This window comes from Falco naumanni, chromosome 4 (genome assembly GCF_017639655.2).
Source record: "Falco naumanni isolate bFalNau1 chromosome 4, bFalNau1.pat, whole genome shotgun sequence".
NCBI lineage: Eukaryota > Metazoa > Chordata > Aves > Falconiformes > Falconidae > Falco > Falco naumanni.
This window is the reverse complement of record NC_054057.1, coordinates 56,555,738-56,569,740: the sequence shown is the minus strand read 5'-3', so window position 1 is coordinate 56,569,740 and position 14,003 is coordinate 56,555,738. Positions and strand designations below refer to the sequence as shown.

The 14,003-nt window shown below is 39.5% G+C and overlaps 1 protein-coding gene across 3 annotated transcripts in view; it reads left to right on the top strand.

The window, feature by feature from the left end:
* LOC121087401 (sodium channel protein type 5 subunit alpha-like) overlaps window positions 1-14,003 on the top strand; it is a 178,173-nt gene that overhangs the window by 14,264 nt on the left and 149,906 nt on the right. For all 3 annotated transcript variants that reach the window (XM_040592378.1, XM_040592377.1, XM_040592376.1), the window contains 2 exons: window positions 1,690-1,781; window positions 9,849-10,079. In XM_040592378.1, the coding sequence (XP_040448312.1) occupies window positions 1,690-1,781; window positions 9,849-10,079 (323 nt within the window). The remainder of the gene's footprint in view (window positions 1-1,689; window positions 1,782-9,848; window positions 10,080-14,003) is intronic.

Sequence of the window (14,003 nt, the reverse complement as noted above, 5' to 3'; positions counted from 1 at the left end):
GTACCTTCCAGGACAGGCGAGGGAGAGGCAGCTGTAACTCTGGGTTGGAAAATGCCCTGCCAAAAGCTTAAAGACAACAAGCAATTCCCTGGCTAACAGGTAAATTGGGATGGGTATTTCAGTTGCTTCTTACTCCCCGATACAGAGGGACTGGTCTGCTGCACTTTCATCCAAGAAATGGATGAAATAAATCTTAATTAACTATTGTGAACAAGCAGCAGTAGTATTTGCTTCATGTGCTTGTTCAAATATTAATAATGAGTTTTTTTCAAATCTCTAGTCAGCAAAACCATGTTCCCATGCTATTGCTTCTCCCCAAATTATTTTTTTCTCACCCCTGCATGTTGCAGAAGAGTTTGGGAGACAAGCACTGATAAACCTGGGGAGAAAACAGGTAAATCTTTGCCAGACTCCCCTATGAGATTATGAAGAGGAGAAGCAATATTGCTTTTCCAGGCTATAATCTGGATTAGTAGATATGGAGAGGATGCTTTGTCCTCCCCAGAGGCCTTTGCACAAAGCCCAGTTAAGCAGGCTTTGTAAAATAACCAGGCGAGCTTTTTCCTTAACATGTAAAAACAAATGCCTCAAAGAAGTAGAATATGTAAATAAAATTGAATAGAAGTTGAATAGTGAAATTAAAGATTCCAAGAGTTCTTTTGTTCAGAAGATACAGTGGTGACTATGGTTTTGCTGCGTACTGACTAGGAGGAGATAATTTTGTATGACACTAATAAAACCAAACACATTCCATCACTGACCCTCCTGGGAGCATTTAGCTCAGATGTGGCATGGGTCTCCATGATGACCAAAACAGGCATGGCAGTGAAGAGCTGGGACTAGTATTTTAATCATGAATAGTTTTTAGTAGGATTGCAATTATATTAATTCAAAATCCATCTTCCTGCAGCCAAAGGGCATGAATTTGATGTACAAAACAAAATAAAATTTTAAGCATCTCTTGAAACCAATGTCTGCTTTACCACGGAATACAATATCTTAGAATAAATAACCCACTAGAAACATTTGTACTGTTATTTTCCAATGTTATCCTATATGTAGTTTGCAGAAGCTATTATGGGAAAATTACTTGGGTATGTGAAGCTTGTATTTTTTTTAAGAGCAGCAAAATTACTTCATGTTTCTTATAATGTAAAGATTTTTTGTTAAACTACATGATGGTAAAATCTTTGAAGTATTTATTGCTGAACAGCATGATAGCAAAGTTCACCTGCTAGTTTTAAAGAATTGATGCCTATTAGATACGTTTAATAGTTCAAGAAACATTTGAAATAATGTGTACTATGAAAAACCTGGGACAAATGGCATCAAAGAACAGCCTGAAAAGTGGATGCACCTCTCATTTGGCTGCGTTCGCTCCTGCTATGTATGAATGCATTCTTCATTCAGACAAGTCTCATACTCTATTGTATAATTCCAAATAACTGTGACTTAATTCTACAGGTATGTAGGAGAATTTGTGAATGTAGGCAGTGTTTCACCTCTTCGGACTTTCAGGGTATTGAGAGCTTTAAAAACTATTTCAGTAATCCCAGGTAAGAAGCCCTGATCCTTACGTTTTGGCTCTCAGCTACAAGTGATTCTTTCTCTGTCTCTCTTTGTCCCTTTGACTGTTGTTTTTTTGCTGGTGTTTTGTCATTGTCTATGTGTGACTTTCCCTTGTTACAGATACATAACTGAATTTGTGGACCTGGGCAATGTCTCAGCCTTACGAACGTTCAGAGTACTGCGGGCGCTGAAAACAATCTCAGTCATTTCAGGTGAAAATCAGGTTGAACACTCCGGCTGCAGTTAAAGCCTACATGCCATTTCCAGTAGTAAACACAGTAATTACAAATGACTTAACCATAGACACTGATCAGGAAATGGAGGAATGTAGGGAATGTGACCTGTCAATAGAATACATTTTTCATGTGTTTTTCCAATACTCTTTTTGTGGGCAGAAGGAATTAGAGTGCCTCCCAAATTACAGACCTCATTGAGACAAGTGCTGCTGTAAGAACAGGGGTACGTAGTGGCTCGTGAATCACGTACATAAAGTACTCATTCATGAACCATATGAAAGTGGCAACGAAACTCTTTTAAAGCCTTCGGATATTGATTTTTAAAAATGGAAGGTTAACGACCTCAAAATGCATATTCGTGCTTAAGAGCACATCGATAGAGTAATCTAAATCTGTGCTATGAGCTGAGGTTTCAAGACTGCAGGCATAGATAGCCTAATTTGTCATGGTGTTTACCCATTTGCATGTGACAGAAACATTGTTTAAATTTCAGACTCTGAAGAGGTCAGAAGATGTTTCATAGTTGATAGCAGTAGGTTCAGAATTTCATCAGATCGTATTTTCTCACATTTTTGAGGATATGATACCCCCCCAAAAAAAACACAGTAATAAAAATCAGTGTTTTACTACAGATCTGGTAGTGAAAAAAGCTTTTTTCATAGCTTTTCGTTTAATCTATTGCTATTTCTTAAAATAATAAATAATGTTTACTATTAAGTAATTTTTGCAGAGGTGAGTCCACTGAGGACTAACCATGTGACAATACTTTCTTGCCAAGCATTATCTATGGACAGGTCTCATTCAGCCTCAGTGTTTAACATCTCCAACCTGCATGACAAGGTAGAGAAGATAGCAAAACCCATGCATGGTAGATCCTATCGGTGATAATCCTGAATAGATGTTGGCAATTACATGTCAAAAATATTCAAACTGTCAAGAGAACCAGTCAGATTCTCGTGCACAGCTCTTCAAGATTAGAAAGGCTTTTCCACACATTATATTGCATGCATCTACACTAAAATATAAACTCAAACAAATTCCGTGGTGTAAGCTTATAGGGACACGTATTACAACTAATTGCCGCATTCACATGGAGTATAAGCTAGCAATGGGAATTGTGGAATTGAGGTTTGAAGAAAACCTATGTATGGGTCTAGGGTTTACTGCCTCATTCCAACATTAATGACAATCAGTGGAATTACTGAAAGAGCAAGGTACTTTTCATTGAAAGTGTGTGTCAAAATACAGCTTTTAAAGAATATTTTAAGATGGTCATTCATTAGGGCTGGTATTGCTTGAAATCATTGCTATGTTAATTTTTTTCTTTTAAAAAAAAGAGAGTAATCTATTAGCAGAAAGGTTTTTTTTTTTTAACTTTTCTCTATTTGGATTTCCATTGAGAAAGGATTTTTTTTTTTCCTTGGGAAATAGAAAGTTGAGCATAGTTTTACAGATTAGGTGGGATAGATAGTAGTGGCTAATCAGACAGAAAAGGGGAGTTTCCTAGCTTCCTTTGCTAGCAATTTGAAGGCTAACTTGGAGGGACAGCCATCTCCAGGGGACACTGTTCACTTTCCATCTTGTCTCAGGTTTGAGCCTCTCAGAGCATAGCCTGTCAATTTTGCTGAGTTATATAAATATATAGCCATTTTCGGTTGTCCTGTATCGGAGTTGGAGCTGAAGGTTGTTTTACAGCAAATGATAAAATTTGGCTTGTTTTTTAGTGGGGGAAAAAAAAAAGTGTTGTGATTCAGAAAAACTTTATTTAAAAACACACCCCAAAGCCTTCCAATGATACTAAACACCGAGTTGTTCCATTTGTTGGTTAATGGGGGCAGGTGGGGTGGGGGGTAGTATTATTTGAGTAATACATAATAAATCATGTTTTCTTTTTTTCTTTCTATTTGATTAGGTTTTTGGTACCTGCATTTTTAGGTACCAGTAACTAAATTATTTGGTGACAGAACTGCACAAAGATATGCTAATAGAATATCTGGCCTTAGATTTTATTGTCAGTATTACCCATCCCCCCTCAGTATGTTTAAATTACAGATGTGGAGGGCTACACATTGCCATGGAAGACCTAGCTGCCTGTAAAAGACAGCTAAGGTTTCTTTTTAAGGTTAGCAGATAATTTGAGAGGAGTCGGTCCATTTTTCAGTTAGACATATATTTTAAAAGAAATATTGGGCATGATGCTGCCGTTTATTTGAGATCAGTCTGAGTTTTTAATGATAACATGGGCTTATGCTGAGATGAAATATTTTTCCACAATAGGCTTAAAAATGAAAAGGTGATGAACAGTAATATCTTCCGTAAGATTTTTGAGTTCAGCTGCTAGAGGGAGGAGGAGGAGATTGTTATTTTTGCTTCCTCTTTTACATCTTAGGTGAAGAATGCTGAGATGTATTCTCTTTTGCAAATATCTAAGCTTTTCCTCGATAAAATTGATCACACTTTTCCATCAGGTAGTTATATTTGCACAAACAGACTTGGACTCAGCATGCTCAGGGAAATTGCTTACCGAAAGTAACGGGCCAAGTCCTCCATGGTGTAAGGCTTCTGTCCAGCAAAGCACTTAGAGGCTGGTTTTCAAAGGCATTCTGCTTCACTTGAAATCAATGAGTTTCACTATTGACTCCAGAGGGAGTCAGTAAAGCTAACAATTAGTGCTTTTAAAAATCTCACCTGCCTTTAATGCCTGGCTCTAAGTGCGCAAGCAGGCACAGGGGGGGTTAGGAGACACAGACTCACAGGTCTCAAGATCTTCTAAACTCTCAGGGTCCACTCCCCTGGCCTAAGGCTGTGTTTATTGTAGCTCAGACCTGGCATGATATTTATTTCCAGATTTCTAACAATCCTTCAAAGGTGGAGGTCTTGGTATCTTCCTGAAAAGTCTGTTCCGGCATCTCATTGCTTTCTCCATTAGAAGGTTTACCCTGGGAAGATGGGGTCAGATCCAGAGTCAGCAACACAAACATAAGCATCTACCAGCAGGCCATGTGCTTCCCTCTCGCTGGACATCTGGGGCTCAATTTTGTTGTCGTCATGCCAGTGCCTCCTGCTCCCGAGGGCCATGGATCACCTGCAGGTCCCATCTCTGAATCCAGACCCTTATCCAGCCTCATTCTTTCTTGGTGCATTATCAGCTCTTTATTTTTTACTTTAGAGCCACTGTGTAGGTTGTCAGGTCAGTGCCTCACTCTCTGTGGCAGCCCTTAACACAGCACAGGACCTTCATGGATCCCCTCGTGGATCCCCCTGCACTAAAAACATCCATTTCTTTCTGTTTTCCAGATTTGCCCATGATATCAAGAGAAAGCAAGTGTTGTGCTGTAGCTGGATATCTGTTTATCCAGGCTCATTAAATGCAAAAAGTTTCTAATTCCTTCAGGTATCTCTTGTGTTCAGGTGCTTAAAATTAGGTAAGATTTTCTCTATAGGAGCATAAAACCTGTACCTCTCAGTAATTTTATTTATTAATTAGCATCTTGCACATTGCCATGGCAACTGGATTCATTCATTTTCAAACTAGATAGGAACCATGTTCAGCAGCAGAACAACCCACTAAAGTCACTCATTTGTCTCCCATTACCAGCGTAGCCAAGTCCTAGTGTGCTCAGTAGGAACCTTTCCCATGACAGTAGGAGGGTCTCAAATCACAGTCCATCTGCACGGAAATCACCGAGGTTTTTGATAACTACCGACTGATGTAATATAAAGCCCTGAGGTATGCCCTTCTGTGCCTCCCCATCAAAAGCCTGGCTGTTGTCACCGTCACCACCAGGATTTTGTGCAGTGCCTGTATCCAGAGAAGCTCCACTGCTCTTTCTGGAGCAGGCGTGTACATCACAGACATCTCACATAAAATGACAGGATACTGGCGAAAGGTGACCTCATAGCAAATTGGGCCGAGGCACTTTGGGGCCTGATCCAGCTCCCGTTTAAGTTAGTGTGAGTCTAAAGGCTATAAATAGTGTTGTGAATGTTATCCAGTACTTTACTGATCACCAGAAAAGGGCTTGGAGCACAAGAATTAAGACTGTGCGGAGGAGACTGACCCTTGTTCACTGACTTCGATCCCACTGAACCCCCCCTGCAGAGAGATAAATGTCATCCTTCTGGTGGGTGAATCACTTAACTCAAAAAGTGACTATCCTAGAGGTGAGAAATACATGGCATATTTGTGTTTTCTTTGGAGACTGGCCTGACAGACACATTTCTATGCAAAGATGGTCTACAGGGATGCTGACAACCATCCAAGTTTGCCAACATGCTATTACACTCTGCTTCCCCATGTCTGAGTGGCTAATGACAAAATAAATTCATCAAGGATGAGCCCTTCTCTCCCCACATGCACACAACTCATGCAGACATTTACAAGACACATACATATCCTCAGGAGAAGGAGTAGGCTAGGTGAAGATGATTGTGGTGTAAGTCACACTCCCCTTTTTTTTTTTTTTTTTTTCTGTTTTTCCTTTTACTCCCACCTTGTTTCCAGACTGTGCGTGAAAGTGTCTGATGTTCTGTAGGTGATTGCCAACATCTAGTATGGATGTCATACCGAATTATGCTAATACTTTCTCACATCTCCTAGAAGGAATGGATGGTGTTTTGGGATCTTGCCATTTCTCATTGTTTGGTGTTGCTTGCATTTTCTATGGCTTCTGATTTGCATTTGAAAACTGATTATTTTGTTAACCTCTGAATGTGGTAATTTCTACCTGCATTAACAGGAATGTTTGGGCCAAATCCTTCTTGCTTTCTGCAGATGTCAGGCTGCCTATACAGCACTCATTCCACTGATTTTGGATTTCATGGTGGTTTTCGTGTCGTGCAAGCAGGATTTGACCCAGAAATGTGGAAAGAATTCAGTGATTCAGGAAAAGCCTGTATCGATTACTTCACAGGGAGTAATCTATAGACCCATTGTCATTAACAGCTTTGGATCAGATCCTCAGTTCTTTCTGCATGCTGCCTGGTTTGATGTTTGACTTGCAAGAATTAAGTAAATGCCTTTAATGCCCCATAAATAGTATCTTCTATTAAGCTATATTGCAGTGCTCTCATTGGCACTATTTCAAAGGAGGATTATTTATCTAGAAGATTTAACAGTGCTCTAAATTTGAATACATCTAGCATTGCTTTTACAAAACATGGAATTGGTTCAGAGAAATGCAGAGCACCTGCAAGACGTTCTGGGTGTCCTTATTTCCCCTCAGCCTTTCCATTTATGAGACACAGAAAGTTTAAGTGAACAGTGATTTAACCACTTGCGTTAGCAGTGAGTTGTGTCAAGCAACTTGATGGACGCTACCTCATTTTCTGAGAAAATTTTGTTTTTAAAGGCTGAGAAAAAACAGTTAGACTGTAAGTATCCCACTCCTCAAATAGTTTTCCTGGAAAGTTTTAACAAAGGTCCAGGAGGCAAACTACAAGTTATTTTTAAATGGTCTTTAATTAAGAGCAATTGTATTACTAAAGCATTCTCTTCTTAAACCATTCAAAAGTCTGTGTGCTATTAAAACAACAAAAGAAGAAAAGAAGTAAAGGGGAAAGACATATTATAAAGAAATGATTTGTTACCTGCAAGGAATGAACTTGTAAAACTAATAGTATAGGATTACTGTTCTATTTAAAACCCCAGTAAGTAAACTGGGAAAAACATGTTTCTTGAAATGACCTTGAAATTAACAATGCTGGGGCCTGATTTTTAAAAACAGATAGTCGTTATTGGTGATTAGGATTTTGTAGGTCTTGTTTCCTAATATCCCTGTTTCACATTAGGACTGCCATTGTCTGTGCCCATGTAAGATTAATTACTGGGCTCCAAGCTCATATTTGTATTACAAACAAACAAATGTGCTACAGGGATTTCACAGAGGGTACCGCCATAAAAGAATTTGTAGTTTGGCTTTTTTCCCTTTCTTAAGACTGCGTTTGCATTTGGACTTCCCAGGGTTCACCAGCTTCAGTGAAGGAACATCTGTGCCTTCAAAGGACAGCCAATGACGCGAATCTTCAAAAACATATCAGAATATTAGATAAAATAAAAAATAAATATTCCAGTGCATTTACAAATTTCTTTTTCTGCACCTCACTACTTGTTTAAGACCTGGTTGTCTTAAAGGTCTTACTGTGAAACGGTGAGACCCCAGGAAATTCTTCAGAATTGGCCTACAACTAAAGCTATTTCCAGGTTGCCTATAAAGTGCACCCAAGATTAGATTATCGGAAGAGCTATGTTTTTTATTTAGGCATCAAAATAGGTAGTCAAATCTACAGACAGGACTCAAAAGTTCAAAGCTTGCCTTTTTCTAGGTACCTGAATAAAATTGACATAATCTATAAAACCTCTTTCTGGTGAGGAGTGCCAACAGCATGAAAATCCAGCTTTTGGCTGATGTTTGTACTGCAGTATTGTTTGTTTTATTTTTAAGTAGAGCAGGGAAGTGCTTAACCTCGCCCTCTTTACCATGCTTTAAAGAGGCAAATGAAGAATTTAGTGGAGGAAGGGGGGCTACTTACACCTGACGAGTCAGTTCCTTTTGGTTAAAAGGCCATTTTATAGACGTTAATATCTTTCACAGGTTAACCTAATGGCAATATCCCGTGCAGGTGTGGAATAATTTAGGTTGCTGGATACAGGGACTACTGGACCTGTTGGCCATTCTAGCAGCTCGTCCTCCTTTGAGAAACTATGATCACCCTTACTCTAACTGCTGAATTTTAAGCAAGACCAAAACCCCATTTCGCCTTCCTATGAGTCCTCAAGCACATTTTCATATTATTTTAAATTATACAGCACTAGCTCAGCCTTTGTGGCTGCCACACTCTTGGGGTGGAATTCCAGGGAACTGAGATTTAATGTGTATGATCATATTCAGTGAGCAAATCGATGTGCTTCTGAGTATTGCCCAGGAGAATTCCTCCTGTTTCCTCTTTGCATTTTCTTTTTTCCATTTAACTCAGTTTCTCTTACTGCTGCCATGCTGGTGACACTGATTATCAGCAGCACTGATTACTACTTATCGAGTATTAATTAAATATAAATAGGAAAGAAACAACAAGATTGCTACCATTGTGCATCTGATATTAACGTACAACTACAGCACGCAAGTTTAGAAGAAAGGCCTTTCTTTTTCAGAAAGAGTGCTTTTCTGTCGTATTCATGTAATAGTCAATCAGCTCAAATAGTGCTGATCTCCAGGAACACTTCAAAAGCAAGCAATATTTTTTGAGAAAACAGTATAATTATTTATAGCTGTATATTTATAGAATAATAAACTGAAGCTAGTGAAAAAACACAGGAGAAGCTGATTTGTGTGACCCAAGCCTTTGGTGTTTGTAATAAGATGATTTATCTACATTGGCAGCAATAAAATGATTAACTTCGCCCAGGTATTGTTGGAGCCTCAGGTTCGTTTACTCAAATGTTTCCACTGGGCTTATTTGATTGCCCATATTATTTAGTTTATTTCTAATCCCAAATTTTTGTTGTCTTAAGCAAATTAATTGGAGGCAGAGGAATTATTCATATGAGGTCAGCAGACTGGATTTGGCACTGAAATATGTAAAATAATCATGGAATAAAAAACATTTCCATACCTTTTCATCTGTTTGTGTGAGGGATAAAGTTATCAGAATCACCTGAGTGATTTAAAACTAATTCACATTCTCAAAATTCAGTGGGATTTAGGCTTTACAGCCTTTACTGTAGCTCCATGAAGATATAAAAAACATTTTGTATTCTTTATCCATGAATATTTTTGTATCTCACTACTCCTCCATCCAGTTCTTTCCCTCTGTTTTTAAATCAGTGTTTGTGTAAGAGTAATACCAAGACCTTCTTTCCAGACAAAAGTAGACCAAACGAAACATTCATGGGGATCATCTCTCGTTTCTGCTGCCCAGTTACAAACACGTAATAGAAACCCTTCCGATTTTCCCTTTCCATGGAGAATTTCATCATGAAAAGTAGCTATCTGCAGACATGTTTCAGCCTCTCAGTCTATAAACTCTTGGCTTTTATCTTCCTAGGGCTGAAGACCATTGTAGGTGCACTTATCCAGTCTGTTAAGAAACTTGCTGATGTGATGATCCTGACCGTTTTCTGCTTGAGTGTCTTTGCCCTCATAGGCCTCCAGCTCTTCATGGGCAACTTGCGACACAAGTGTGTCAGGGACTACACCAAGTTTAACTCCACCAATGGCACATTGTACTTGGATGGTAGGATGTGGAACACCTCAGAGGAATTTCTTAGTGATCCAGGTAAGCTCTTCTTTACCTTGTTGTCTGGGTTTTGGTTAGCTGGTTTTGTTATTTATCATGTTGACCAAAATGTGTAAGTGAAGCAGCAAATGCACCATTACGTGACTACTGGCTCTTCAGGATGTTGATGTGGTTTCAAAAGACATAGGTAGCTTTTTCTGATCTCTGTGGTGCCTTCGCAGGTCAGGCTGAAAGTATTTCTGGTGCTTTCCTGTGATACATATTAAGGTCCTTGCTGCATCATTCATGATTTTCAAAGTTTTAAGGAGTCTCATGATATTTTTCTTAAAGCTCCCTTTCCTGGAAATAGTAATTACATGAAAATTTCAGCTCTGTGCATGGGCATGGTTTGCACGCTGTTCCTTTAACACAATTTATAGCTCTTGCATTTTCTAGCAAAACTCAAAATTTGAATGAAGTGTCTTAAAAAATCAAAAAGCAAAGCAAAACAATTCAGTATTTATTAATCTGAAAAATCCCAAGAACATTTTTTAAAGGAAATGTTATGCTATTGGGACCCTAACTCATTATCTAGGTTGGGCCATCCTGTGGTATCTGGCGCTCTGATGTTTGTTATCAAAAGGCTTGTTTTCTAGGCCAAAGCAATTTTTAATACTTTACAGTCTGCTATACTTTGAATTACAATGAAATAGGTTCACTGAACTAATTGATTAACATCTTAAAAAAATAAGCATTTTGTGCAAGTAAACTTCAAATTGTAAACAAGCGGCCCAGCTGTTGCTGCTCCAAAACTCTCTGAGTCACTGGAGGACCCACACCAGTTGCACTGGACATGGACTCACATCCAAAACAATTCAAAGATGCTCCTGAGGGGAAGGAAGCAACCAGACTGACATGTATTTGTAGGAACTTATGACCAGTGACCTTTGGTATTTTATTTATATTGAAGGGAAGAATGAACCACATAGTCAACCCATTACCTAGAAATGTGGTTGGTTGGAGGTGTGATAGAGTCATGGGGTAGCTCTGCTCTGACTGTGTGGACCCTGCAGTCCTGTATCTCCAGCCACCTGCACTATAAAAACCCTGTGCCTGACTCCTGGAAGTTGCCTGGCTTGACCCAGGGCTTTGTTGAAGACCTGGCACAAGGTTGCCTCCAACTCCTGCTGGCTCCTCAGCATTGTACACCTCTTCAGCCAGGCTACATGGCTCAGGGATTGGGCCAAGGGCAGTCCCACCATTCTCCACTGGTGACTTCTGCCTTCCTGCTCAATTCCTCTGCCTGCAGCCTGAGCAGCCCTGGAAGCAGTGGTGTTAGAAAAGTATCATTCGAGGAATAAAAAGCTCACCATTGGTGTCTTTAGGCGTGGTGTGGTTGATGCAGCATTAAGGAAGGGCAGTCCACAAAGCTCTGCCTGAATGAGGGTTGTCTTTAGGGCTGACCCTGACCTTCATGTTACATGTCCTCTCTATGCCCCTGTGTCAGAGCCTCTTGTCATCTGAAAGGGGAAAAAGCTTTATGCCAGAGCTAAAAATCCATGCTAGATCTGTGCTGGCTGGTGATGAGCCTGCTGACATGTTTTCCCAGCCATGCTCTCCATGCTTCCAGCTTGGAGATGAGTGCTCATGGAGCTAGTAAAGATCTCCGTGTACCTTTGGTGGATTAAAGCACTTTACAGCTCATTCACCCACAGATGACTGACAGCACTGTGAGGTGCTGCTCTCCCTCTCTCACAGAGGCATTGAGAGATAAAATAAATGATGGCTGGAAGTATAAAGCCCTGCAATAAGGGTGAAGGGATGAAATGGAGCTGTGGAGATAGTCTGGCCCTCTGGAAATGGAAGTAGGGTAAATGTACCACTAAAGAGTCTATTAAAAATACAGTTAATGTCAGGGCCAGCTGCAGCATTGCTTTAAATGGGAGGAATTATACATCTGCTCCAGCATACCATGAGCAAGTTTTTTTTGTGTGGTCCAGATATGGGGAGGAGGGGAGATGCTCCCATAAATCCATTTAGTAAATCCAGTTACGGTTAATATGGTCATGAAAATATAGTTTTTATCACTGAAGGAGATTTACCTATTACAAAGATTATCAACTCGGTGAGATAATGGATTAAAGTGAATTAAAGTTTGACCATGTGGTATTAATAGAGTAATAATAATATCAATGAATGCTTTCATGTTTTCATAATATCTGAAAATAAGGACACGGTGCATTATGGCAAACAGCCGTCAGTTATGGTGGATGCACAAAAATTATTTAAATAGTTGAAGTGTTGAGTCAATGCAGCAGGCCACTGAAGAACTAGAAGAAAAGTAGATTTATAGGAAAAGTGTACTGACCTCTGAATAAGAATAATGAAGTGTTCCTCGAAATGCTGGAGAAGATGGCTTAGCTATTAGGCTGGGGAGAACAGTATTAAGTAGGATTTTCATTTAGTGTTGACTATTGCACTAAAGCAATTCAAAAATGGAAGGACTGGCTCATTTTGTAACTAGATGAGATAGTGCTTTATATTTCATTTTGCATAAGCATTATGGTGAAATGAAGTGACTGTTTCGCAGAGTAGTACTGACCATAATTTAATAACAGTCCGAATTTCAAGTACTGAAGGGAATTAGGCAATACATACAGTTAGATTAAAGTGTAGGCAGACCAAATTAGATAAAAAGAGGAATATATTAAGAAATGGAGTAGTGTCAGTGTTTATTCTGAAGAAGAACTAGAGAAGAAAATTGGCCAACATGTTGAGATAGAGTTCACTTGAAGGGAGCACAGACAATTAGAAAAGCTCTTTGGAGATTTTGAAACCAACGTGGCTGAGTCACTTAGTTTGGAGCAGGGATGCTAACCTAAAAAAAAGAAAACAGTACCCTGAAGTACTGTCAGAGATTCACAATAATACGTTCTTTAAAAAAGGGATGTAAAGAAATAAAGGAGTAAAAAACACTCAGAAGCAACATTGGAAAAATGAATTAATTCTGTTCATCAGGACACCAAAATAGAGAGTCAAAACAGGCTGATATGCCAATTCTGCTCTTCTTGGAAATGCAAAGTTTGCTTTGGATTCTTTGAGGGAGTTTTAATGTTTTAAAGGACAGCAGGGAGCCTCTGAAATGCCATCGGCCTCCTCTTGTGCCTTTGAACCTTTTTTGCATGAATGGAAAAAAAAGAGTGAAACCCTAAAAAGGATAATACAGTGAAGAATTGCCTGGTGCTGCAGAGGAAATAGCTGAGACACTTAGTCATGATGTGCAAAGAAAGATAAGAACTCCTCGGGTTTTCAGTCTTTCTGAGCCCTTTTTAGCTTGAGATAACTGTGCCACAGGCACTTGGTACAGGAGACATTTTGGTTGTGTAGAAGGCCTGGAATAGTTTCAGCTCTGCTTTTTTACTTAAAAATTACTTGATATCTGGACTTAATTGTATCCTCTTTCCTTAGCTCCTATCAGCCCTCAGGCAAGGAATTTTTTCTCATCGGCCTTCTCAATCCTTTTGATTTTATAGCTGGGGAAAAAAGTCAGTTTATAAACTTTGTTTGCATCATCATTGGCTTAACCACAATTACATGGTGACACTTGATTTTTGGGTGATCCTTAGGAAATAACCACCGTGCTCCCGGGGTTCAGGAACTCCTTCCCTTAGCTACATGCTCAAGACTCACAAGTACTTTCCTGCTCTCCCACTGTGGTCGCCACGACTGTCTTGGGTGATGGTGCTCCCCCTGTTCCTGCCTCCGCCACCGGTAGAGGCAGCGTGCCAGCACTAGGACTGGTGGTGGCAGGAATTCTGCTGGCAAAAGAAAAAATATTTTTTTTCCTAAATCGGAAAAAAAGAAGAAAAAATATTGGTCCATTCCTGTGCATGATAGATCCATAAGCAGCCAGCTCCCCCCACCTCCCTTTTCAGGCCTTTGGCTGTTATTTCATCTTTCCTGCATGCACTTGCCAATCCTACG